The sequence below is a fragment of the Myotis nattereri genome (genome assembly GCF_964212035.1).
Source record: "Myotis nattereri genome assembly, chromosome: 19".
Classification (NCBI taxonomy): Eukaryota; Metazoa; Chordata; class Mammalia; order Chiroptera; family Vespertilionidae; genus Myotis; species Myotis nattereri.
In genome coordinates this window covers 15,722,504-15,748,518 of record NC_138095.1, presented here as the reverse complement: position 1 = coordinate 15,748,518, position 26,015 = coordinate 15,722,504, and the positions used below count along the sequence as shown (strand labels likewise).

Genomic DNA, 26,015 nt, shown 5'->3' with positions numbered 1-26,015 from the left:
GCTTTATCTCACTACTAGAGGCTCAGTGCACAAAAATCGTGCACTGGGGGAGGGGGAGTTCCCTCAGGCCAGGCTGCGCCCTCTCGCAGTCCAGGACCCCTCAGGGTATATCCGACTGCCGGCTTAGGCCCAATCCCCACAGGCAGACATCCCCATCATAGTCCAGGGCTCTCCCAGCCCAGGACCCCTCGCAGTCTGGGATCCCTCGCTCCTTACCGCCCACCTGCAGCAGAGGTGGGAGAGGCTCCCGCCACCACCACTGTGCTAGCCAGCTGTGAGCCTGGCTTTTGGCTGAGTGGCGCTCCCCCTCTGGGAGCACACTGACCACCAGGGGGCAGCTCCTGCATTGAGCATCTGCCCCCTGGTGGTCAGTGCACATCATAGCGACCGGTCATTCTGCAGTTTGGTTGATTTGCATATTAGGGTTTTATTATATAGGATATCTCTCTTCCATTTATTCTGATCATGTATGTTTGGAATAGGGGTGAAGGGAATTGGACAGTTCATAGATTTGAGTGTGTATGTGTGTGTGAGTGTGTGTGTACCTGCACACAAATGCACCACCAAAATGGCTCATGGATGTGAAAGCTTTAAGTTTAAACATAGACTTGAGTCAAACTATAGCAGAGCAAAACAAACACTTTTTTACAGCAGAGAAAGACCCGTATTAGTTATCTCCTGCTGCGTAACAAAAGACCCCAAATGTAGCCGCTTAAGACAGTACACATGTATTATCACAAAGTCTCCATGGGTCAGGAACCTAGGCATGGCTCAGCTGACTCCTCGGCTTCAAGGTTGCCCCCAAGGCTACAGCCCACGCACACACGCACGCAGTTGTCAGCCGGACTCAGTTCTTTGCAGGCTGTGGCGTTGAGGGCCTCAGTTCTTCACTGGATTTGGCCAGTGGCCACCTTCAGTGCTCACCACACAGGCCTTTCCAACACACAGCTTTCTTCTTCAAAGCAAGCAGCCGAGAAAACACAAGAAAGCGTGTGTGTGTCAGCAAGACAGAACACAGTAGTCACAGTCGTTCGAAACAGATGTGGCATCTTATCCTGCTGGCTGTATCCTGTTCACTAGAAGCAAGTCACTGGGTCCAGCCCACACTTGAAGGGTTTGAGGCCCAGGACATGGGGTCCATTGGGATGCTGCCAATCACAGACGGTGACTATCAAGTCAAACCCCTGGATATAGACCAAGACAATGGGAACCGACCCTGGCTGGGTGGCTCAGTTGGTTGGAGCGTCATCCTGTACACCAAAGGGTTGCAGGTTTGGTTCCTGGTCAGAGCACATACGTAGCTTTAGGATTCAATCCCAAGTCTGGGCACGTGCAGGAGGCAACCGATCGATATTTATCTCTCACAACAATGTCTCCCTCTCTCTCTCTCTCTCTCTCTCTCTCTCTCTCTCCAATAAACATATCCTCAAGTGAGGATAGAAAAACAAAAAAGAAACAGTGGAAACCCTACTGGGGTTGAGGAGTGGAGGCCTGGTCTTCCGGCTCTTCCCATGGTGCCCCTTCATGCAGAGGCTCGTCCCTGGGAAGGTGGTCAGTGACAGACTGGAACCAGGGGAGCATCCTGGAGACCCTGGCCGGGCACTGACCTGGTCAAGGCTGTAAGCAGGTCCCCTGCAGAGACTCGTGGTGACCCAGGAACATTCACTGGGCACAACAGGCTTAGAGGTTCTCATGTGAAGGAGAAGCCACTGGGGCCTCGTTTCTATGGCCCATGTGCCTGCCCCAGACCCAGCCCAAAGCCAGGAGAGGAAGGGGTGGTGTGGGGACCCACACCAGGGGTGTTGAGGGAATCCATTGTCCAAGAAAGCAGCCACCTTTCCTCGTCAAGAGTTAAAGGCAACAGAGAAGAAAAGCGGGAGGGAAAGAAAGGCAGGCACAGCCTCGGAGAGTCCATCGGGGCCAGGCACGGAGCAGGCACTTTGAAGCCTCCTTTTCAGCACCTTGAAACAGCAGCCGGCTCCGACCCAGGAGGAGGGCGAGGCCTGGGCGAGCGGGGAAGAGCCATTGTGTCCCCAGAAAGATGGGAGCCCGCGAGGGGACTTGATCACAGCCGAGCAAGCCGTTGAAGACGGAAGGCAGGCGCGCGCCTTGTCCGGGAACAATTACCCGCAGGACAATGGGAGGGAGGCCGCTGCTGGGGTGTAAAACCACGTGACCTTCAGACTGAGGGGTGGGGCATTCCCCCCGAAGCCTGTGACAGACCCTGGAAGGCAGAGCTAAGGCCTCCAAGGCCAAACAGGAGTTCTAATTCCCACTGCAGACGTGAGGAAACTGGAGCTCATAGACACGTAGTGACTCGCCCACAGCCCCCTAGGAGTGAAGGGCAGAGCGGGCCATCGAGCTGTCACTCAGAGTCCCAAGCTGTCACTCAGTGGCCCAAACAAGCGAGGGGTCCCCTGTCCTCTCACGTAACATGAAGGCTAGAGGGGGGCAGGCAGCCCGTCCTGAACACTGGCCTCCCTGCTCAGCTCAGACCTCATGGGCATAAAGCAGCTGCCGAAGCTACAGCCATCGGCTGCACCTTTCCAGCAAGAGGAAGAAAGAAGAGAAAGGTGCTGGCCGCCCCCCCCCCCCCCCCACCACCACCTCCTCTTCTCTTGGGCTGTGTAGAACCAGGCGCAGGTCTTTGCTTTCACTGTAGGATCATCCCGGGATGTTGCCAGGGAATGAAGTGGCTGTTGTGTGCCACTCGAGACAAGAACTGTGTTTCCCAGCGACGCAGTATTGGTCAAGTTTGTAGAAAAGTGCTTGCAGGAGTCGGAGCAGAAGAATGGCGGTCAGTGACATATGCATGTCCCAGAGAGCCGGGGGGCATTGCCACAGCCTGCCCCGTTCACACCCACTGCCCCATCGCTCACTGCTGCAGCAGGCAACAAGCCCCAAAGGCACTTGTGGAGGAAGGTCCCGGAGAGCGTAGAGGGGGCCACCTGCCCTTCTTGGAGCTCCAGATGGGAACTGTGAGGCTGATGGCAGAGCAGTGTGACAGGGGCCTCCCGCCTGCTTCCTCTTCCTCCCTCCCCCAGTTCCCTCCTGTGGCATTTCCAGTTACACGGCTGCCATCTCAGAACTTTGACTTCGGACGCCTCTTCATATTGGCCTTAAAGAAGACGGTGGCGGCGGTGACCTTTCTTAAAGACCACGGGGGCTTAATTAAAAACTAAACTTGGCCACTTCATTCAGCGGATCCTGTCACCTCCTCGGCACCGAAGTGAACTCAGCCTTGTCAGCTTGCGGCAGGCTGCTGTCCCCGCAGTGCAGAGCCGCAGAGCAACAGGCAGGCCCGGGCCCAGGCCCAGGCCCAGGCCCACTGTGCGGCTCTTGGCGAGAGCGGGGCCCTGCCACTGAGAGCTGAGGGGACTCTGTGGGAAGAGGAGGAGCCCATAGGGAGACTGAGGCAGCCGTGCAGGGAAGGGCCCTGAAGATAATGAGGACACACAGGTTTGGGGGGACAGTGAGTCTAGGGCAGTGGTCAGCAAACTCATCAGTCAACAGAGCCAAATATCAACAGTACAACGATTGAAATTTCTTTTGAGAGCCAAATTTTTTAAACTTAAACTATATAGGTAGGTACATTGTTATTAACTTAATTAGGGTACTCCTAAGGCTTAGGAAGAGCCACACTCAAGGAGCCAAAGAGCTGCATGTGGCTCGCGAGCCACAGTTTGCCGACCGCAGGTCTAGAGCAAGGGAACTTCTGAGTCCTAGCTCTCCTCTGAGTGGCTCCATGGAGGAGCTCGAACATATAAGGACCCATCCTGCTCTCTCCTCCTACTTTAGAGAGTTAGTAGTTGGCAGATGAGTGTGTCCCCACACCCCCTGGGACCTGCAGCTGGGCTCTGCCTCTCTCTCTCTCTCTCTCTTCGCCCCCCCCCCCGACCCCATCACCAGCAGCATCAAACCCACGTGGGAGACCAGATGGGAGGCTGTTTCTGTTCTTCCTACTTTATTAGCAGTGGCCTTTACTCTCCCTTCCCCAGAGAGGATGGGGGGGCCGGGGAGGGGGTGCTGCAGGTGCGCAGGTGCAGGTGCGCTGGGAAGAGGTGAGTGTTGCTAAGACAACGGGGAGGGCGCTGGAGAGAAGCGGCTGCCCCCACGGCCAGTGCTGCCTTCCCAGGTGAAAGCCATCCCCGCCCCACAGAACCGCATCCAATGACGCAGACTCCGTGCAGCTAAGACATCTGGGGAGAGCTTTTCAGAGGCCAGATCAGCCGCCTGACCCTGGGGCCGTGGTCCTCATGTTCCTCACTTTTCCTCTTCAGAAAGAGAAGTGTCTGATGAAGGAGGCCTCGCCCTGGCACTTCTCCCACCACCGCCTGGCTGTGTGACCTTGGGCATGTGGCTTGCCCTCTCTGGGCCTCGGGTGCCACCTCTGTAGAGTGGAGTGAATAACTTTCTTCAGGGATGACCTTCTAGGCTCTCCTCACACGTGATTACTTTGCTGGAGAGTTTGCTGAGCAGCTGCCCTGTGCCAGGCACTGCCTTCGATTCGACCTGAGCATGAGGCACATTCTTGCTACACTGCCCTCTGGGCGCGGATGCTGGGCGTCATGGTGACGGAGACTTTCTGGCGGGTCATCCTTAAGATTGGCAAACGGCTCTGGAGAAGGCGGCTCAGCCACGAGGCAGGATCCCCGGCCTCGGCTTCTGTGGCTTTCCATGCAGGCCACCCGAGCCGGGGACAGGGGACTCGTCCTGGGGGCCTTCCTGAGGGCCAGGGTCCCCCTTGGAGACCTGAGCCACTGCCCTCGGCTCCGAAAGGGAGAGCCACGTCACATCGCCAGCCTATCACACAGCTCTTAGCGCATATTCATCACAATGATTTATGACCACGCCCCGCCCATGAAGCCTTGGGAAAGCAGACTGTGCCTGGGAGCCGAGGAAGGGTCTGGCAGGGAGGACTGGCCGACTTCCGTCATGGCTGCCCCACCAAGACTATATGTGCCATGGGGCCTTGTCGCCTCTGGTGATCCCGCCCCTCTCGAGGGGCAGTGTGGCCTGGCTTAAGGGACAGGGGGGCTGCTGGTCAACCGGGTCTTCCTTGGAGAAAGGAGCCTCCTTCTAGTCCCGCCTCTGCCACTTCCTGGCTGTGTGATCTTGGGCAAAGCGCTTAGCGTCTCTGAGTCCCGGCGGCGTCATCCGTAAGACGGTGCTCGCACTACATACCGACGAGTTGTTGTGAGAGTTCTTTGTACAGGGTGGGCAAAGTGGGTTTACCGTGGCTCATATGGGAAATAATACAATGCTTAATAAGTAATATTAATAGTACGGGAGCCCTGGCCGGTGTGGCTCAGTTGGGTGGGCATCGCCCCGTGTACCACAAGGTTGCTGTTTCGATGCCCCGTCAGGGCACATGTCCGGGTTGTAGGCTGTTTCTGCAAAGGGGAGGCCCAGCCTCCCTCAGGCTCCTGCTCCCACCCCTGCCAGCCCGTGCTGGACTCCCGGGTGACTCACACTTGGCAAAGCACTTGTCACATGGAAAATCCCCTCTCAGGTAGCCATGGCCAAGAGCACTTGCTCCCGTTCTGGGGGGTAGGACACTGGTGCTCTGACAGGCTGAGTGAGGAAGGCCAAGGTCACGGGGCTCTAGTGGGACTCAACCACTCAAGCTCTCCCTGATCTCATTCCCCCTGAAACGGTCCCGTGAGGCAGGAATCAGAAAGCCCATTTTGCTGAGGGGGAAGGAAGACGCAGAGAGTTTAAGAAACTTACCTAAGGCCACACAGCTAATGAGTGGCAGAGCCAGGGCCTGATCCCAGATCAGCCTCCTGTCCCAGGGCTGTCTCCCTGCACCGCAGGTCCCACACCCACTTATGGCGGCTTCTCCCTCCGTCTTTGAAGCCTGCAAGGTGGGCCTGAGCCCCTCCCTGCACCGGGACGCGGGCTCGCAGCAAGTCATTCATTCCCCACACTCCGCGCCCCCAGGAACACTGAAAAGAAGCGAAGAGATAGATGGCGATGAGAATTGCGCTCAACTATTTTTACTTAAGTCATAATCGCTCCTAATCTGAATTTGCAGGAATGTATTACACAGTCTCATCATTCACATATATTGTGCTGCAGTTCCAATTTAGTAAAAAGTAAAAGCCATTCAGAAGGCAGAAAGATGTTAAAGGAACCTCTCCCAGGTTCTAGTCTTCCGCAGCCGGGTTTTTTTTTGAATCAGGGGTTGGTGCTATCTGCTCGAGTTGGGGTTCCTTTCCAGCCCCCACCCCCACCCCCGGCTTCATGCACAACAGAAGGCTGAGGGAGTTCCGCCTCCAAACCTTCCTGTGAGCTCAGCCAGGTGTTGCCCCTGCTGACGAAGGGGCCACCCATGAGCCCCCTCGCATCCGTGGCCACGTGAGTGAACCCGGGTACTAGGGCCTCCCTCCACCACCCGGTCATAGCGCCAACGTCCTCACGCTCCAGGAGAGATGAGGAGGCTTCATGTAGCATCGTAAGAACTAGAGTTCAAGTTCAATTCCCACTTCTGCTGCGTATCGTATGTGACCCTGAACGACGCGCCTAATTCATCTCTTTGAGCGTCAGTTTTCGGGTTCATAAAACGGAGAGTAATGATACTGGCTGCTTGAATTAAAGTGTAGTATAAATATTGGATGGCAACCAAAGCGAAGGAGGAGTGGGGGTTTACACACTTTAAGGAGGCAGTGCCCGTGTGCGCAGGGAAGCCTGAAGGCACCCCTCCACTCACTCGCAGCACGGAGCTCAGCAAGACGCCTTGAACGTGAGCTGAATGCGCGGTCCAGCTGGACTGCCGCTACCTAGTTACTGCGCAGTGACTGCGACCAGGGAAACGGCCACGCTAAGCAATGGGATTCCTATTGATTTGGGCTCTGCGTGCCTCGTGCACCAGGACACGTGAACTGCGTGGCCTCCCAATTCAAGATCCGCGGTGCCTTTTCCAGGCCGAACGCCTGGCTGTGTTTCCCCAAAAGTGCACCGTTATCTGAGCGCATCCTTCACGTGCCGTCCTGCAAATGCGGCCCCCGGGGAGGGGTCCCGCGGCTGAGTAATGCTCGCAGATCGAGAGTTTGTTTTTAAACAGAGGCAGTGAAGACTAATGCTCCTGTTGCTGGCTGCTGGGGGAATTGGGAAGGCCGGCGGCCATTACTCAGACTGGAATCCGGCCAGGGTTGATGAGATCATATTTATTGACCAAAAGATCCACCTCCCTCGCATCTCTCGGGCCGCGAGGGGAAGCAGACGCCCAGAGCCGGTCACCTTTCATGCAGAAGGTTTAAGACGCACAGACGGAGCTCAGTGGGGAGCGGCTGTTGGCGTTTACATAGAACCTTTCCATGAGATGCGCCCCAGCGTCGGACGAGCACCGTGGGCAGCTGAACCGACAGGCGCGAAGTGCCGCTCACAGGCCTGTCCCCACAGGCCTGACGGGCTCCTCCCTGAGCCTTCTGGCATGAGGGTGGAACACCAAGCAGTTTCCTACCCCATCCTCCCTTAAAACAAGGGCGAAAGCAAATCCAAGTGGTTGACGTCCATGGACTCTCTGGGAAGGGCTAGTTCAGTGGTCGGCAAACTCAGTCAACAGAGCCAAATGTCAACAGTACGACGATTGAAATTTCTTTTGAGAGCCAAATTTTTTAAACTTAAACTATATAGGTAGGTACATTGTTATTAACTTCATTAGGGTACTCCTAAGGCTTAGGAAGAGCCACACTCAAGGGGCCAAAGAGCCACATGTGGCTCGCGAGCCGCAGTTTGCCGACCACAGGGCTAGTTCCTCTAAGGTGCGCTGCAGGGAGCTACGCAAATGAGCCCACACTGTCTGCTGATGTTGCTAAGAGGCCACCATCGGGGTCTGGCCCATTGGTTATGAGGCACACCATGGGGCCATGGGGCAGAACCCCTCCTGTTCAGCTCCGGTCTGGTGGGATGAAGGGAGAGGGGCCTGTCACGCTGACACCTGTGACTCTGAGCATGCTCGTATGCGAGGAGGATTAAGGTCACCTGGAAGACTTGGAAAGGCCGCCTTTGCTTGACGCTGCCTGTCTGGACCCCGGGCAGGACCCAGTCCACGGGCAGAACCGAGTCCACAGGCAGGACCGAGTCCACTGGACTGGGGGCCAAGCCGGAGAAACACGTGCAGAGTGGGTTTCCAGAGCCCTGGGGGCCATGTGTCAGGAGGGGAGAAGGACACCATCTGATCTGACGAGTTCCCGGTGCCGCAGGCGTGGGGGACATCACCAGGAGTTGGCCAGACCACGGGGAGGCTTTGTGCAGCACCTACGCCTGGAGAGCAAAGAGAGGAAAATCTCAACACCCTCCGTCTGGTCCACCAGCTGCGAACACCCTCTCCCCAGGAAATGGACCGTGCTCCCGGGCCCGCGGGTGTTAGTCCTTCTCCTCACTCACGCACCCAGCCCACGGCTGCAAGCATGCGTCAGGCGCCCCGGCCGCTACCGTGTTGTATTTCTCCAGTGTCGCTCCTACAGACGGCTTTGTGGCAGGACATCATCTCATTTTCCTGGAGGTCCTGAGGGGCAGCCACCAGATTGCGTGTGCTAACACGTTCACATCATTGAAAAACCCTATTTACACACAGTAAACACGGGGCTAGGTGCCTCCGAGGAAATAATATAGTATTGATTAAAACAATGGCCCGTGATGCCTTCTCTAAGGCTATACTCATGGGCAGCTTCCTTAGCGGGCCACTCACAGGCAGCCTCCCTACCTGGCAGCCTCGGGCTGTCCGGCTCCAATTGTGAGATGGGAAGAGGGCGGGACTTCCCTTCGGGGAGCCCTCCTGCGTGCCAGGCACTGTGCTGAGTGCTTCATCTCATTCATCCCCAAGGCAGCTCCTTGCGGTGGACGGGTTCTTATTTCCATTTGCAAACAAGGAAGCAGCTCAGAGAGAAGTTCAATGTCCGTCTGGGGTTGTCCGATTACTCAGTGGTGGAGCTGGGATGGGGCCTGTCCAGCCGAGGGGCACATGCTCATTATGCGGAACTGCTTGTGTGTTTGTTTGGAAGGTGAGAACGAAGCCCCCAGGGGTTAGGCATGTCCCAGGCGCTGTGACTCTGCCCAGGACTGTTATCACTGATGGACTGGGGGGGGGGGGGGGCAGATCCTAAACAGCTTGGCCTTGGCCATGACCCGGCTCTCCTGGGCTGGGAAGAAGGCCTGCAGTTGGGCAAAGCTTGAGGTTTCCGAGTCTCAGAACTGGAAAACCTCATTGTAAAAAGATAACTTATTGCCTTAGATCTGCTGGCAAGCCTAGAGCGGTGCACGTTCTCCCCGTGACCACACAACTCCCTGGGCTCCAGAAGCGTCCACAGCCAGCTGAGGCCAGCAGGAGGGTCTGTGGCCACAGACTGAGTGTCCGATGGAGGAGGCACTGGGCGTGCACAGTGGGTGGAGGGCAGGTCAGCAGGCTGACCGGTCAGGGGAGTTTTCTGTGACGATCACTAGCTGATGTGGGGCCGGGGGAGAGGGAGAAAGGTATCAGGATCCCCCTATCTGTCATGAGCGGCTCTTCTCTGCTCCACCATTCACTGACTGTGTAGCTTTAGGCAAGTCACATAGGCTGCCTGAGCTTTGTATCAAAACCAGGAAGAGTCCCACTGCTGTGACTGTGTGGGAAAATGGGTGTGAGTGCAGGAAGTGCTGGCCTGCTGGACGGTCAGCCCTCGGTAGAATCAGACCCCAGTCGGGAGGGGAGACCTGGGACCTGCCCCTCCCGTCCTCAGGGGCGTTAGGCCGGTGAACACCCCCAGTGACTTCGGGGAGACCCGGAGCAGAGACACCCACCTGCTTCTCAGCTGTCCCTGCCCAGCACCTGGGTTTGGAGGCCAATGGCAGCCTTTGCAGCTGCCGACATCCTTGCTTCCCGTTCGCTTTCTTCTGCTGTCGCGGAGGATTTCCGCTAAACCCTGCCGCCGTGTCTGGATTATGGCTTCCGGCGGCATCAGGGGAGTGCGTGCTGACACCGACTTTCATAAGACACGGGAGGCAGAACACAAACCCGGGCTCAGTGCGGCTGGCCAAGCCACCCGCGGGCTGCTGGCAAAATGCGGCTGCCTAGCCCCGGAGCGGGCAGCCTGTGAGAGGGACCCTGGTCTGAGCTGAGCAGGGGGGGTCACTGGAGAACCCCCCTCCTCGATGGCATGATGAGAAGCTTGAAGCCCAGAGAGCTTCGAGGATGTGCGGCAGATCACCCAGAAGGCCCCAGGGGGACGCGGGCAGGCCAGGGCCAGATGAAGGAGGGGCCAGGCTTTGCCATCAGCCCCATGGCCGCTGGCTGTGTGACCTCGGCAGGTTGTTTAACCCCCAAGACTGTCTGTTTTCCTGTCTGTAAAATGGGACTGTGAGTAGGTACCTTATGTGACTAGGGAGCCAGGAGGTGTCGGTGAGTGTCAATCCCCTGTATTTGGAGCTAACTACCCTCCCACATGGGAAATCCTTAGCAGCTCTCAGTGGGAATCTCAGGGGCTACCTGGGGTCATGTTCAGAGAGCCCTCCAGTGCGGGAGGCGATTCCCAGCCACGTGAGCATCAGTGCAGCCCCTCCCCAGGGCCCGCACACCGAGCAGCATCCCCACGCGCCCCACACACTCACACCTGCGGACGCTCACTGCTCACGGCATATGCACCCCACAGGGGCCGCACACTCCATCCTCCCAGATGTGCACACGCTGCCGGTTTTATTAGACACCTGTGGTCACGCCACGTGGAAGTCCAGACCAAGACCGGGGCCATCCTCTTTCCTTCCCCAGACACGTGAGAGGAGGATTCCTCCGTGAATTCCCATTTTGCCCATCTCCTGTTTCAGGATTCGCTGAGGAAGGACCGTGAATGAAGACAGGGCCCCAGACGTGCAGGAACACCAGAGGGCAGTTTCTGGGCTGCAAGTGTCCCAGGCCCCCAACTCCCCAGGGCTGTTTCTCTTGGAGAAGAGAAGCCTTTTGGGGAGTTGCATGGAATTGGGGTCGGTCTTGTTCCGTGTGGAGCAGATTCAGGACCAATGAGTCAAAGCTGCATCTGAGGCTGGACTCAGGGTGCAGCTCTGCCAAAGGAGGGCAAGTGGCGATAGAAGGGGTACAGACAGGCTCTCAGACCTGAGACCTCACCTTGGCCCCAAGACTTAGGAAAGACCCGAGGTGCCAAATGAATTGGCCCATCTGCCAGACATAAGGGTAGACAGCCCCAGCCCCACTCACCCCGTGTAAGTGTTTATGGAGTGCCCGCTATGCCAGGCTCCATGGGAGGCAGTAGAGATGGGAAGATCAACATAGATGGTCCCCACCTCACTGTCTACAGGGTGGAACCAAAGATAATAAACCATCGTTGTATCCATAGGATGTCTCATGGCAAAGGTGGGTGCAAGGTATAGGGGAATCCAGAAGAGGGGTGCCCCGTGCATGGATGGGTACAAGGCATTTCTGAGGAGGGTCCTGAACAGATCAGATGAGCTGTCTGAGAGGATGCAGGAATGCCTGGTAGAGAGAGCAGCGCAGTCCGGGGCACAGAGCTGGCTCAGCAGGGCACATGCTCAGAACGATGCAACAGGTCTGGCCTTGGGGTCAGGAAAGAAGCCTGGGAGGCAGACAGGCGGGAGGGGGATCATCCCTGCCACTCAGGGGGCTGCCTGAACGGGAAGACACAGCTCTGCACCCGCCTTCCCCCCCGTGGCACTGGGCATGTCACTTCCCTGCTCTGCACGCCAATCTCTTCCTCTGCCTGAGGTTGAATGGGGTGATTTCTAAGTTCCCTTCTGCTCCTGACATTCTCTGACATTTCTGATTAATGCACAAAATCCAATATGTACACAAGACCAGAGGTGTAGGAAAATACACACAGACGTGTGGGTTAATCTAGTGCACACAGTGTAAGAACTGGCAATTCTTTAATAACCTGTGGAGTCACCCCCAGGGGCCCGTCTTGGCTCCCAGAACCGTGGGTCCTCCTCAGCAGAAGCGAAGCCGCGCCCTGTGTGAGCTCAGTGGCCCCCGTGATGCTTCCAGAGAAGAGCAGACCGGGGGGCCTTCGTGCTGTCCCTGGGGCTGGAGCTGAAATGGCATCTCGTCCCATGGAGCTGCCGACACTCAAAAAAAGTGATGTGGTCACAAGACCTGAGAACCTTCCCCAGGTCCTCAGTTCCCTGCAGTCGGCTTCCTTTCTAAACTACAGACATCAAGGAGAGGGGGGGCCCTCAGATCCAACAAACCCCAACGCTAGAGGGGTCTTAGTGATCCTTTAGGTGAAAACTCGCAGTTTAGGGAACTCGGGGAGGGGAGGAATTGGCCCCTTGGAGAATAATGAAGAGCACAGTCTCTCCCTAGAAAAAGGCATGCATACTGGGTTTTGTGTGCATATTTATAAGAGTGTAAGAAGCCCTGGTTGAGGTCCTCAGACAGCAGGTTACGTCGCCGGCCCTCGTTCAAACTCGCTATTTTACAAATGAGGATACCGAGGCCCAGAAAGAGTAGGTGACTCGCCCAAAGTCACCCAGATAATTAGAGCAAAGCCGAGTGGCCAGGAAATCAGGCCACCGTCGGCCCTAAGCAGGGCCCAGGGTCGCTGGTATCTATCTGACCAGGAACTTGGCCCCTGGCAGATGCCATGGCTCACCTCTGGCAGGGAGCGCTCAGAAGAGGGGACAGCAGGTCCCTGCAGCCAGGGGCTCTGCCATGGGAACTGGCTGGTCCCAGAGCCTTCAGTCTCTCTGTCTCTCTGTCCACGGCTGCCCACCATCCCTGTGGCCCCTCAGGAGGAGGGGCCTGGGCGATGGCTCCCAGGCAGCACCCTCCGGGCAGCCTTCAGTCTCCGTTGGTCTCACACACAGAATGCTCTTCGGGAAAATTGCAGGAACGGCTTCCTTCCTGGGACTCTGAGAGCCGCCCGCATCCTCACCCCCACAGTACGAGCAGGAGGTTTGGATCTGTGAGGGGTGAATCTCCATCCCTGGGCAAGCGTGCACACAAGGTTGGGGTGTATGTGTCCAGGATTGAGTAGAACTCGGGGGGTGCAGTCAGACAGGCTCAGATACAAATCCTGGCTCCGCCACTTCATGGATGAGCTGCCGTTGGGCCAGAACTGCACCTTTCTACGCCTCCATGTCCTCATCTATCCCCCCAGGATCCCCTCTCCCTAGGACCCGTGGGAGAATTCAATGAGATCGTTTATATACGACACACTGAACACCAAGGTGGCCATACATTTTAGCTGTTGGTGTCGCACTGCCCAGCGGGTCCCCAGGGCTATAGATCCTCCCCTTTAGAATCTCATCCTCAGCTACCTGCTGATACCCCAGTAACAATGGGTAGAAGAACCCCCCTTCCCGCTCCATCCCAAGTATTTGCAGAGCGCAGCAGGAGGCCTCGGAGAAGCGCTGGGAAGGACTAGCTGCCCAGACGAGGTTGTGGGTTTGCCCCTCTGGAGGTTTGAAAGGCAGGTCAGAGCCTGACCTTTCCGAAGAGCAGTCCCACCAAGAGGCCCTGCCGTGAACCCCAGGAGCTGTCATGGCCACCCACCAGGGCGCTTCTCTGGCTGGACCTTGCCAGCTGCCGCCCAGTGGTCAGCAAAACAGGATGAGGCTGGAGGGATGTGACCCTCGGTCCCACTGGTGAAAGGCCTCAAAGGTTAGAGCTCAGCCGGCGGTAAACCAGCTCTGGGGAGGGGGAGCCGTGGGGGAGGCGCCCTCCCTGTCTTAGACGGGGCCTCCTCCCTGTATCTGCCACCGGAGACCCGTCTCCAAATGAACAAGAGGTAAAATCCTCCTCCAGTTCAGGCCAGGCCACCAGCGTCCTTCGCGTCGCTGTGACATCCTCTGTGGCCTGGCCAGAGCCTGAGCCAAGGTCTCTGATGGTTCTTATAGGGAAACAGGTCACAGAAGCACAGAGACCCCCCCCCCCCCATCTTCCACGTGCACTGAGGCCCTGTGAGCGCCACGCACCAGGACAGAGGCCTATAAACAGCCCACACACAACCTGCCAAGCGGTTTGGTCAGCTGGGGAGGCAGAGGAGAAAGACCATCTTCTCTTCAGGGGAGATTTGTCTAAGGCGTCAGCTGGACTCGAATTCCTTCCCACTCTCCCACCACAGTGCGCGAGGATGGGCCTCTCTCCCTCTCCTTCCACCCAGCCATCCCGTCCTCTGCTCCGGCGGGCGGGGCTGCCGGGTTGGAGGGCCCCCCCGTGCGGTCACCTCTCCGGGGCTCCCTATGGATGTGCGGGTTCCGAGCGTGCCTGTTAGCAATCAGCCCCCCGCGGGGCCAGCCTCGTGTGAGTAAACTTTCGTATCCTCACTAAGTGATGGCCGCTGGTACAGAATGACTCCCCCGGACCTGCTGGAGGTTGATTCCTTAATCAAAGCTCTCTGGCTCTCCTCCGCGCTCTCTCCCCGAAAGGTTATCATTCAAGGGAAGAAAGGCGCTTTGATTTCTGATGCTGGGCTTGCCAGCTTGGATCTGGGGCTCCTGGGAGGTGGTCGTGTTGGGGGGGGCGGGGCTTACCCTGAGCTTGTGGTCAGATCCCAGCCCTGCCATGCTCAGCTGGGCAAGGCAAGGCATAAGGCCTCTCCCCTCCCCTATGCCCGCGTCCACACCGTCTCAGGTGTTGTGAGATTCGGAGAGACCTTGTATTTGTCAGTGCTACTAAGGCTGCGGGGGTGTCAGCTGCTGCTACACCCGTGTTCTCTGACCATGTTCCGGCCCCTCAGCACGAGGCCCCCTGTCTAGTGAGGGCTTCCATAGCACTTTCTGGAACCAGTGGACCTTCCTTCCATAAGGCATCTTGGGCAAGAACACGGGGTAGACCCAGCCCGCGCCATGACCCTCCCCTCCCTAAGAGGCGTCCCTGACCACAGCTCCCTGCAGTCCTCGCCTCCCCACTCTGTCCCGCACACCAAGTGGGAGAGACACATCTGCACGTCCTCGTTTTTTGAAGGCGAAAGAAGCAATGGCTAATAATCCACATCTTCACTGCGTGCAAATTAAACCCCCAGATCAACCTAATTTATAGCCTCTTCTTGGGCATCTCCCTCCCCGAATATCTGGAGAACTACAGGGGTGGGGTGGGGTGGGCGCGGGGCAGTGGGGGCTTGGCAGGCCTCCTATCCCCTCAGTCTTGGTTTTGGGGACGATGTTGAACCCTCTAGAGAAGAGAAAAGAGATGGCCTCTTTCTGCCTGGCCTACCAGCGGGGCCTCTGCGAGAGCTGGGCACACAGCTGTTGAACATCTGGCCCCATTCGAACATTAATCACCAATTCCCAACGACCTCTCAGGAAAAGTCTAAAAGCCTTCCAGGCGAATGGCCTTCCAGCCCCTGCTCCTCGTGGGATAAGTAGGCTGCTGACAGGCCGGGGCGGGAGCCTTCCTGGTCCAGCCGCTCGGTCAGTCCCCACAGAGCCGTGGCCCACGGGGTTCAGGTGTCCATGTGATAGAACTGTTACCCAGGAAAGTGTCCAGCTGACATCATCCCCCTCCCCAGGCCTGCACCTCGCAGAGAGCATACTAGAAGCCCAAGGAGCTGCGTCTACAAATCCGTTTTACCGGCCCCCACGCTTACAGCTGCATGACCCTAAGCGTTATTTAATCTTTTGGAGTCTCAGTTTCCTCTCCTATTAAACAGGAATAATAATAGTAATTACTGCAGAGGATCTTATGATTGAAGAATGTAATATATGCAAAGTGCTTAGCCTAGAGACTAGTAAGTCACAAGTAATCAGCAAATGGCAACTTCATTGTGATGGTGAATTAAGGGAGCCTGGCCCCAGGCAGGTGAGCCCGTGGTGCTACCCGCCAATGGAGGGGAGGCCGGGCTGTTCCCAGCCCCTCGTTGGAGGAGGGCAGCGTCCAGATTCCATTGTGCAGAGGGATGTGTAGACTCCGCCAAGCTTGGGGCCCACGCTGATGCCCAAGGGGTCCTGAAGCAGGTCCCATTCTGAGCCAGCTGGTGGCCGTGTTGGAATGCTAAATCATTCATCAGCGGGGAGAAAGGCCCCAGGCAGGGTCTGAGGGTGGGCACCTGAGTGTGCCAGGCATGGAGTCAGGCACCACGCTTTGTCATCATAGCTGAAGGATGCTGGACAAACTCCTTACACTTCTGAAATGTCCATTTCTTTATCACTAAAGACAGGCATAATAATACCCACCTACATAAGGTCAGTGTGCGGGTAAGACAAGGTGAGGAGAGTATAATGCCCAGTGCTGCTCAGCCTGCTGCCTTTTTCGTGCCCATGACGCAGACTTGGGCCAGTGGAGCAGAGATTTAAAGAAGCCAGAGGACTGGTGACCACATGGGCACCAGCTTTCCTGTGGGCACATGGGATCCAGGGCCACAGGGACCCCACAGCTGCTGGTGAAGACCTGCTAATACGCTGCCTTGCACGCTGTGGACAGGGCTATGCCACCCAGGAATGGCCTGGCTGAGGCAGCTGAGGGAGGCAGGGCTGGCAAAGGACGATGCCAATGTGGCCCTTGCTATTGCCATAGGAAGCTGCCAGGTGCGTGTCATCTGAAGCAGGAGCCTGTGAGTATGGGCCGGTGGCCACAGAAACTTCGGGGGCCTCTCCCAATGATTGTCAACTCCTCCTAACACAAGATAACTCCACATCAGCTTTTCACGTAATTCATTAATTTTAAAACGTAATTTAAGATCACAGCTGTTTCACGTTTCTCTTATAAGAATTTAATTGGTATGCAATAGCACAGTTAATTAAATACAAATCAATAGTTTAAAACAACTAATTGATTCTTAATATGAACAGGGAGGAAAACTTAGTTCTGATATAATTAACTCCTATTAAATAAGCAATGAAATAGCAATTATGTCTTTACAACAATGTAAAGTTTATGGGTCCTTTAATAAACTTACAACCAGCAAGCAATGAGAGTCAAAAATTATGAAACAGGTATTATTGGGCTATTAAACATTTACCACTCGCCCTAAAGGGCCAGGGCTGTGTACCAGTGCCCGTCAGGATTGCTAAACCTGGGTTCCGCCCCTCTCAGGGTCTGTGCTATACAGGTTCATCAGAAATCTGGTCTTCCTATGATGCGTGGGCAGCATCATTGCCCGGGATATGAGTACTTAGGCTGCAAACAGGACGAGGCAGAACCAGCACAGTTTAGCGGCATGCAGGTCACAAATTGGCAAACATGAGACCGGCATCCTTGGGCGAGGCATGGCTGGACGACCGCCTGGGAGCGAGGGAAGGACACCCAGGAAGGCCAAACCCGTCGTGATCCGTGGCATTGGCAGCCCCGGGATTCCAGGCCTGCCCTGAGAACTGAGCCAGAAATCAAACCTGGATCGGGGCCTGAGCACGCCTCCCCACCAATGCTCCGGCCTTGAATGGTCACGTTACTTCTCCGCGCCTCCGATTCTGAGACCAAAAGGAGGGAACTCGTTTCTGCCTTGCCTGTCGCAGAGCTATTGTGAGTGTCTAATGAGAGAGTGACTATGACAGCGTCAGGAGAAAATAAGTCGTTTCACAAAAGTTGAAGCAATACCACCGTATCGCCGTTATTACTAATAAGAGCTTTAAAACCCTGAGGCTAGGAGAAAAGGCCCATCCGCACCCTCAGAAACTAAAGGAAAAGCCGTTCCATTTTCAAAGCTTTTTATTCCCCTCAGGAGGAAAGTCTCGCGTCTCCTCGACTCCTGTGCCGATGAATTACAATCTTCATTCGTTTCACCGCCCTCTCTCCCTCGCCCAATCCACTGGGCCCCCTATCAGCCCCCTGATTCCATTCCAACCTGGGCAGAAAACAGGATCGCTGCCCAAGATGTTCACGCTGGCCCTTTCATTAAATCAGCAGGACTGTGCCTGGGACCAGGGGCTCAGAGGTAATTTTTGGTTTTGTTTGTGTGTGTGTATGTTTTTTTAAAGGCACAGCCCAGACCCTCTGTCGCTCACAGCCTAGAGTCCAGGAGGCCCTGGGATGAAATCTCTCCTTCTCCCTTAGAAACACACTCTTTCCTAATACACGTTTCCTTGCTCGGCAGTATTTCCCAAACCTTTGTTCTCCTCACACAGCGCCCTCCACACCCCCGTCGGCAGGTGGCCCTGCATTTCTTCGCTGTGACTTTTATTTTAAGGCGGGACAACTCGCTTCACGTGAATCATTTGCCACCTTCAGTGTCTCTGATGATTTGCTACTGATAAGTGCTCGGCCAAAGTCCACAGCCCCCACGTCCACGTGGAGAAGACTCCAACATCTTGCCGCTCTAAAAGGGGCATCTGTGCCCGGCCAGCGTGGCTCAGTGGTTAAGCATCAACCTATGAACCAGGAGCTCACAGTAGTTCACTTCCCTGTCAGGGGATGTGCCCCGGTTGTGGGCTCGATCCTCAGTAGGGAGCGAGCAGGAGGGAGCCGATCAATGATTCTCTCTCATCACTGATGTTGCTATCTCTCTCTCTCCCTCTCCCTACCTCTCTGAAATCAATACAAATAAATATATTTTTTAAATACATAAATAAATAAAATGGGCACCTGTGACCTGGCTCCACCCTCGGTCCCAGTGCGGGGTGACAGGGAAGGTGGCAGGCTGGAGGCTGGCCGAGCTCACACCGTGCAGCTCCCTGTGCTTCCTGTCCCATCTGGGCATCTCTCCCTTCATAGCCTGGTTAGTCGGGCCTGGCGGAGTTTCCCTGAGTCAAAGCAGTTAGTTCCTGCTTCCGGGGTTCTCACCCGGGTTCCCGATTCGCCTCCCCTCCCCCATTCCAGCCCTGCTGGCGCCTCCTCCCTTGGACCCAGTGGCCTCCAGTGTTCCTCTGGCAAGCCTCCCGGAAGCAATCCCAAATGGATGGCTAGCTACTTCCCACTTCCCTAAGCCTCCAACCCGCTTGCTTTTGCAAAGACCCCAGTGGCTTCTCCCCACTTCTCAATAAAGATGAGGCCAGAGAGCCCTCTCCCTTAACAAACTCCTGCAGTGTGCTTATCAGCGCCTTGTAGTGTAGCTTCCTCCGTAATTAAGACTAACCCACACGTGTCAAATTAAATGAGCCAGATACATTGAGAAATTGCCTCGCCCTCCATTTCTTTTCTTCATCAAGTGGTGGTGGTGGTGGTGGTGGTGGTGTGTGTGTGTGTGTGTGTGTGTTTTACTTTTTTTCCTGGTCATTTGCAAAACTCAAACTTGGTCAGTGAGGCTCTTACTTCAAACAACTGGACATGCAACCACTCTGGGGGCTGCCTACTATGTTGACATCAGATGGATTGAGCTGGGGTGGCAGCGACAGCCTACAGCAAGCATGTCAGACTCGTTTATTTGGCCCGTGTTAGTCTCTGAGTTTGACATACTTGGCCCACAGGGATCATCTGGATTCCACAGGTTGCCCCACACTCTACATTTTTAGGAAAATTACACCTGCTCCATTTCCCTGGGAACTTAAGGGACTTTCCAAAAAGACATACAAAAGATTGGCCTAAATCCATCCAGCACCTCTGCCCCCACGTCTCAGGGCTCCCCCGGTCGCCTCCTGGGCTCCGTGCAGGAACTCAGACTCCCTCTCTCATTAGCAGCCGCTGCTGATGTGCTGGAGGTGGACATACAAAGTCACCGGCAACGAGATTAAGAACTGTAGCAATTGTACGGCTTCGATGGTGAACAATCGCATTGCACTTGCAATGGACAGGCTGCCTCTCGTCAGCGTGCTGCGGTTTCAATACGGTCTCGGGCAAGAGGCTATTTATTGTTCCGGGGGGCTCAGCACCTCCTCACAGCTTGTACTTCCGCCGTCCCCCTCCTGGTGTGCTGCATTCCTGCCTCTTGAAGGCTGTGGTTAGGAAGGATCCACAAATACTGTAAGTAAACATCAAAGAGGCTTTGATCCTCCTGCCCTCGATATAGCAGGAGCCCCCGAAGAAAGAGCCAGGGCCTTGGATGAGGGAACTTAACACGGTCAATTTGGGCGCCTGAGATGTGAGGCTGTTTGAAGTGAGGGCGGATTGGCCGCGCCTTCCGAGGAGGGACCGTGGCAGGAAAGGAAAAGAGGCGAGTGCCTTTGGATAAGGCATGCTCGGGCCTGCCTCTCTGGCTCTTTCCTGAGAGTCAATAAACCCCTTTAAAGAATCAGGAGATCAAAGCCGGGGACCTCCCTGGGCCATGGCATTCAGCCACCGCCTGCCACACTTTGTTTTTCCCCCAGGGCAAGAACCGCCAAGCTTGACTCCTCTGTCTCTCCGGGGCCCTGGGCTCCCTTTCATCCTGCTGATCTGCTGGGGGAGGGGGTGCTGGGCCACAGAGGTGGTTGGAGACACAGGGGAGAGGAGGAGCCCAGCCTGCCTCCCTCCAGCCGCCTGCAAACACCCAGTGTTTGGGGAGAAGTGGCTGCACACGCCGCTCTGTGGGAGGTCCTTCTCTGAGAAACAGGCAGGGAGCGCCTGGGTGCCCGGCGAGGCTGGCAAGGCCCCGGAGAAGGTGCAGTCACACTCCGCCTTCCAGAAATCATGCCCCTTATTCATTCCCCCCGTTCGTGGCGGCTGTCGCATTTGTAGGACTTCTGAACAAAGAGGTAGGGGTGGCGAGTCTAAAAGAATCATGGGGCCCTAGCTGGTTTGGCTCAGTGGATAGCGTGTCAGCCTGTGGCGTGAAGGGTCCCGGGTTTGATTCCGGTCAAGGGCATGTGCCTGGGTTGCCGGCTCGATCTCCAGTAGGGGGTGTGCAGGAGGCAGCTGATCGATGAGCGCTCATCATTGATGTTTCTATCTCTCTCCCCCTCTCTCTTCCTCTCTGAAATAAATAATATTATATATAATAATAAAATGAATAATGATATGTACCTCATAGGGTTGTGAAAACCAAATCAGGAATTTAACGGCTTACAATTATGCCTGGACCAGAGTGGGTGCAATGTAAAGGCTTGTGAAACAACTAAGTATATAAGAGCAGCAAGTGCCACATCCCCTGCAAAAGGGGTTCTCTGATCCCTGACCTGCTCCCGGCTCACCCACCTCTGTTTCTCTTCCAGAGCTGGGCCTCCAGAAGAGAGGATGCTGTCTCGTGCTGGGCTACATGGCCAAGGACAAGTTTCGGAGAATGAATGAAGGTCAGTGAGAACCCGCCTACCCTCTCAGGGGTCAGGTGGGGGAGGAAACTATGCCCTACAGCTACAGGACCAAGAAAGGGAACCTGGGGCATCTAGAAAGGACAGCGGGCAGATCAGTTCAATTTCCACGAAGCTATTCATATAGTAACGTGGAGAGGAGCCGCTCATGCCTGAAACACAGTATGCTGACGCTACAGCACTTTTCCTTATAGGCTATCTTTCCTCCTCCCTTTGTGTCCCCTGCTTCTCTTCCTCCAGCTTCCCTGCCTTTTACTTCCCACCCACCCACCTGTTGCAATTAAATCTGCTTCTATCATCTTTCCTACTCCAGGCCTCTTGACCTTTCTCCTCAGCCACTTACGTTTGTTAAATGCCGATTGAATGAACAGCACCTGACGGGGCACTTCGGATGATACTAAAAGAAAATAAGGCCGAGTGTTTACACTTGCAAGCCTGCCCTCTTGTCCAGCTCCATCCCCCCTACGCCTCCCACTTACTCATCCGCCTTCCTCTTGCTCCAAGTCTTTCCTCCGAGGCTGGACGGGGCCACAGGAAGCTTGGGAAAGGCACCGACATGGACGTGGAGGCTGGGGTGTGGAAGGCGTGCTGTCGCTCATGGGCTTGCTGTCATAAAGAGCCGGTCCCCTCCTCCCCGGCCATCTGTCTCTGCGAGCTAATAACCCTTTCCATCAGATGCCACAGACTGTTTGTCGGGATTCAAAAGTAGATCAACAATGGCTGGGGATGCCATTTATTCATTAAAGTCAGACACATGAAGCCCTGGCCTGCGGCCAGCCCAGCTTGCTGTGAGCTGGGCCCCTCCTCTCCCGACGCCCTGGGCTCCCTTCCAGGCATGGGGGAGGCGACTCACCTGTACCGTCTCTGTTCCCAGAGCTGGGCCATCCATAGCACAGTTCCGGGGCACTCCTCAATGCTCTTCAGCAGGCTCTCCTCCCCACCACAGTCCATGGCACCCTCATCCCCTTACGCTCCCCAAACTTAAGGCCTCGTCAGCTATAGGTTTGTCACCAGCACCCATCGTGGTGACAGTGTGACAAGAGGCAGGCCAGCACAATAACCACGAGGGGTATCGCCTCCCCATTTTGCTACCTGACTGTAAGAGGGCAGCAGCACCAAGAGGCCACCTCCCATTTGTGGGAGCCCCAGGGCTGAGCCCCCGGGGCTGGGATTGTCTGTGGTTCTAGTCCAGCGGTTCTCAACCTATGGGTTGCGACCCCTTTGGGGGTCGAACGACCCTTTCACAGGGGTCGCCTAAGACCATCGGAAAACACATATATAATTACATATTGTTTTTGTGATTCATCACTATGCTTTAATTATGTTCAATTTGTGACAATGAAAATACATCCTGCATATCAGATACGTACATTACGATTCCTAACAGTAGCAAAATTACAGTTATGAAGTAGCAACGAAAATAATTTTATGGTTGGGTCACCACAACATGAGGAACTGTATTAAAGGGTCGCGGCATTAGGAAGGTTGAGAACCACTGCTCTAGTCAGTCTCCCTTCCTGGCTTTCTCTTGCTCAGCCCACCCTCTACCCTCCCAACAGAGCCTTCATGAGAGCACTAGGTGGTAGCTTTCATCTGTGGGGACTGAGGGGGGTGCCTCTGTCCGTGGTGCTGAATAGACAGACAGGCTCTTGATAGCGATGCCCATGAGAGAAGCTAAAACGACAGAGACAGGGGAAGCCAAAAGGCCCGAGCTGGGCTGGATTTGAAACCTCAAGCTCTGGGCGTCTGACCAAGGAGAAGGATAGTGACTCTCGATCCTGGGGCCTTCAAAGAATCCTATCACGTGACTCATAAGCAGGATTTGACTTCCTGCACCTTGCATGGGCTGCTATCACAAAGCACGACAGACTGGGTAGCTTAAACAACAGAAGATTATTTTATCACAATTCTGGAGACAGAGAGTCTGAGATCAGGGTGGCAACATGTCAGGTTCTTATGAGAGCCCTTTTCTTGGCCCACAGACGGCCACCTTTCCACTGTGTCCGAGAGAGAGAGAGAGAGAGAGAGAGAGAGAGAGAGAGAGAGAGCCCTCAGGTGGCTCGTCTTATGAAGATAACAATCCCATCGGATCAAGACCTCCCCATATGGCCTCATTTAACCTGAATCACTTCTGTAAAGGCCCCCTCTCCAAGTACAGTCCCATTTGGGGCTGGGACTTCAGCACATACATTGGGAGAAAGGGGGACCCAATCCATGGCAAGGAGTCTGGATGCCTTTGCCATAGCAGAAAGGAACAGTGGGAATACTCTAGCCCAGGAATTTGGAAAATGGTCAGAAAAAAAAGGAATTCAGCATTCAGTAGAGAGGCACTTTTTAGATGTTGCTAAGGTAAAGAAGGAAGGGAGGGAGTCAGGGAGGACTGGACGAGGACCCAGGGATAAGACCAGAACCGGTGACGTCTGAGGACAGTTAGTCTTACTTTGTGCAACAACTAAGCGAAAACAGCATATTTAAAGTTTTTTCTTTTTAAAATGGGAAGATGCCAAAACAATATCTATTCTCTCTGAGCCCCCCGCCCGCCTCTAAACACATACAATCTGCACAAATGTGTTATTACTTTCAACTGATTACGGTTGGCTTGGTTAACAATGATAGACCCCCGGCGCCTTACTCCAACCTACACCCTCCCCCTGGAGATGACTAATTGAGACTCAAGCAAAATACTCAGAATGAGGGAGGCAGCAAGGCATCACTAATGGCTTGGGCAGCCAACACCTCACCTCTCTCTCTCTCTCTCTCTCTCTCTCTCTCTCTCTCTCTCCATCTCTCTCTCCATCTCTCTCCCCATGTGGCTCTCACCCCTCCCAAGTGCCCCAACACACACATCTATGCACATATTCACACACAACCACACACACACACGTAGCTGCTGCTATTTCTGGGTAAAGAAGGAGATGGGAGGGAGGGGGACTAACCAGCTAAACCATCACGTGTGAATGGTTACAAATCTCAACTAACCAGGGGACAGGATCGGAGGGGGTGAGACCGTGGGCAGAAGAGGAGATGCATGAGGTGGGTCACCCTCGGCTTTGGACGGCGGAGAAGCAGGAGGGACCTGGAGGGGTGGGCAAGGCTCCCCTGCTCCCATCCTGGACAGTCTTGCCGCATTATACATTTTTTTCTCTTTCTAAAACTCACATGCCCAAACTCCAACATGTCTGCAGATAAGAAAAGGCATGGCAAGCCTGGGGAGCTGTTTTATGGTTTATAATTATCTTGTACCAATACTGAAAATAATTATAACTTCCACATATTAATAATTGAACTGAAACAGCAGCCATGACATAGCTCAAGAAATAGAAATCGCTGTCCAGGCTGCACCATACACCTTGGTATAAATGGAACCACTGGTAAAAACAGTAAAAAAATAATTATTTTTTCTCCCGGACGCTGGAATCAGTGAGATATTAGAACAATTAGCTGCTGCTTCCATTAAAGATAAGGTGGTGATCATTATATTTCTAATTTAGAAGAGACATAAAAGCCTTACTTGTACTGTGTTAGAGTGTATTTGTTCTGTTTAACAGCATTTCGTAGGGTGTCTGTCACCTGGGGAGAAGTGGCCTCCTACTTTATGTCTCCTTGTTAATCTGGTATCTTTTCCTTTTCTTCTCCCTCCACTCCTCCCCCCTCCTCCTCGCTACTCCCCGCCCCCCCCCCCCCCCCGCAAAAAAAAAAAATAACAGCTTGAGAAAAATAATGAATGAACAGGAGCTTTATAGATTGGGGATTTATCATAAGCTAAAGTAATCGCAATTGGTGCGATTAAACTACACAAAGCAATAAAGAGAAAACACGATTCAAAGATCGTTTGAAGAGGCAGGTGATAGTCGATGAGAGTTGCTTTATTGGGGGGGGGGGGGTCCTAGAAGCCTGCTTGGATAGAAGGTGCAACATCTGCAGGAATGGAGGTGGCTAGCACTATGTGGTTTCTGTGTGTGTGTGTGTGTGTGTGTGTGTGTGTGTGTGTTCTTTCCTGTTTGGACTCAACACATCTGCGGCATCAAATGGAGATTTGAACAAAAATTAATGGAGGGTAGACAAGGCAGGAGGAAATAAAACCAGGCCAGGCGTAAGAACTCAGGTTTGTTTGACCTCATAGTAAGTACATGGGGCTTTAAATGGGAACTGCTGGAAGGAGATCATTTATTTATTCATAAAACAGTCCTTGAATGCCTACGAGCAAAATAATATCAATTTGAGATCTAGCTGGTTTGGCTCAGTGGATGGAGTGTTGGCCTGCGGACTGAAGGGTCCCAGGTTCAATTCCAGTCAAGGGCACATGCCCAGGTTGCGGGCTCGATCCCCAGTAGGGGGCATGCAAGAGGCAGCCAGTCAATGGGTCTCTCTCATCATTGATGTTTCTATCTCTCTCTCCCTCTCCCTTCCTCTCTGAAATCAATAAAAATACATTTTTTAAAAATAATATCAATTTTATAGTAAGTTCCAGGCGTGGTTCTAAGCATTGGAGCTTTTACAGTTAAGTAGGACATGGCCCCTGCCTTCCATAAGCTCAGGATAAAGACACAGAGGGCCTTCTCTGTGTTACTGCCCTCTCCACAGAGAGACCCTAAATTGGATCCTCCCCTTCCCCCACCATTGGGCTCCATCGGGCAACCAGCCTATTTGTTTTGTGGCGCTTACCCTAAACAAATGCACTAGACCCTCTGCCCCACCTAAAGAGACAGGTAGGCAAGGATCCCTCTCGCCCTCCCTCCCTCCCCTGGCCCAGTGTCTCCCACCAGGAACTAGTCGGTCAAGTTTAATTTAAGTCATTAATTAGTGCCATGATGGGCAAAGTCACCCACAGGCGCAAAGTGGGTCCACACGTCTTCCTATCAGCCTCTCCTCCAAGTCCAGTTCTGAGGCTCCTCCTGGGAGGCCAGGGCCTAGGCAGGTCAGCAGAGCAGGGGGCTGGGAGGGGTGGCCCCCAGAAAGGCTCCCCC

The 26,015-nt window shown here is 54.7% G+C and overlaps 1 protein-coding gene across 2 annotated transcripts in view; it reads left to right on the top strand.

The window, feature by feature from the left end:
- KIRREL3 (kirre like nephrin family adhesion molecule 3) overlaps nucleotides 1-26,015 on the top strand; it is a 454,266-nt gene that overhangs the window by 336,337 nt on the left and 91,914 nt on the right. For both annotated transcript variants that reach the window (XM_081113425.1, XM_081113424.1), the window contains exon 2: nucleotides 20,953-21,030. In XM_081113425.1, coding sequence (XP_080969551.1) covers nucleotides 20,953-21,030 — 78 coding nt within the window. The remainder of the gene's footprint in view (nucleotides 1-20,952; nucleotides 21,031-26,015) is intronic.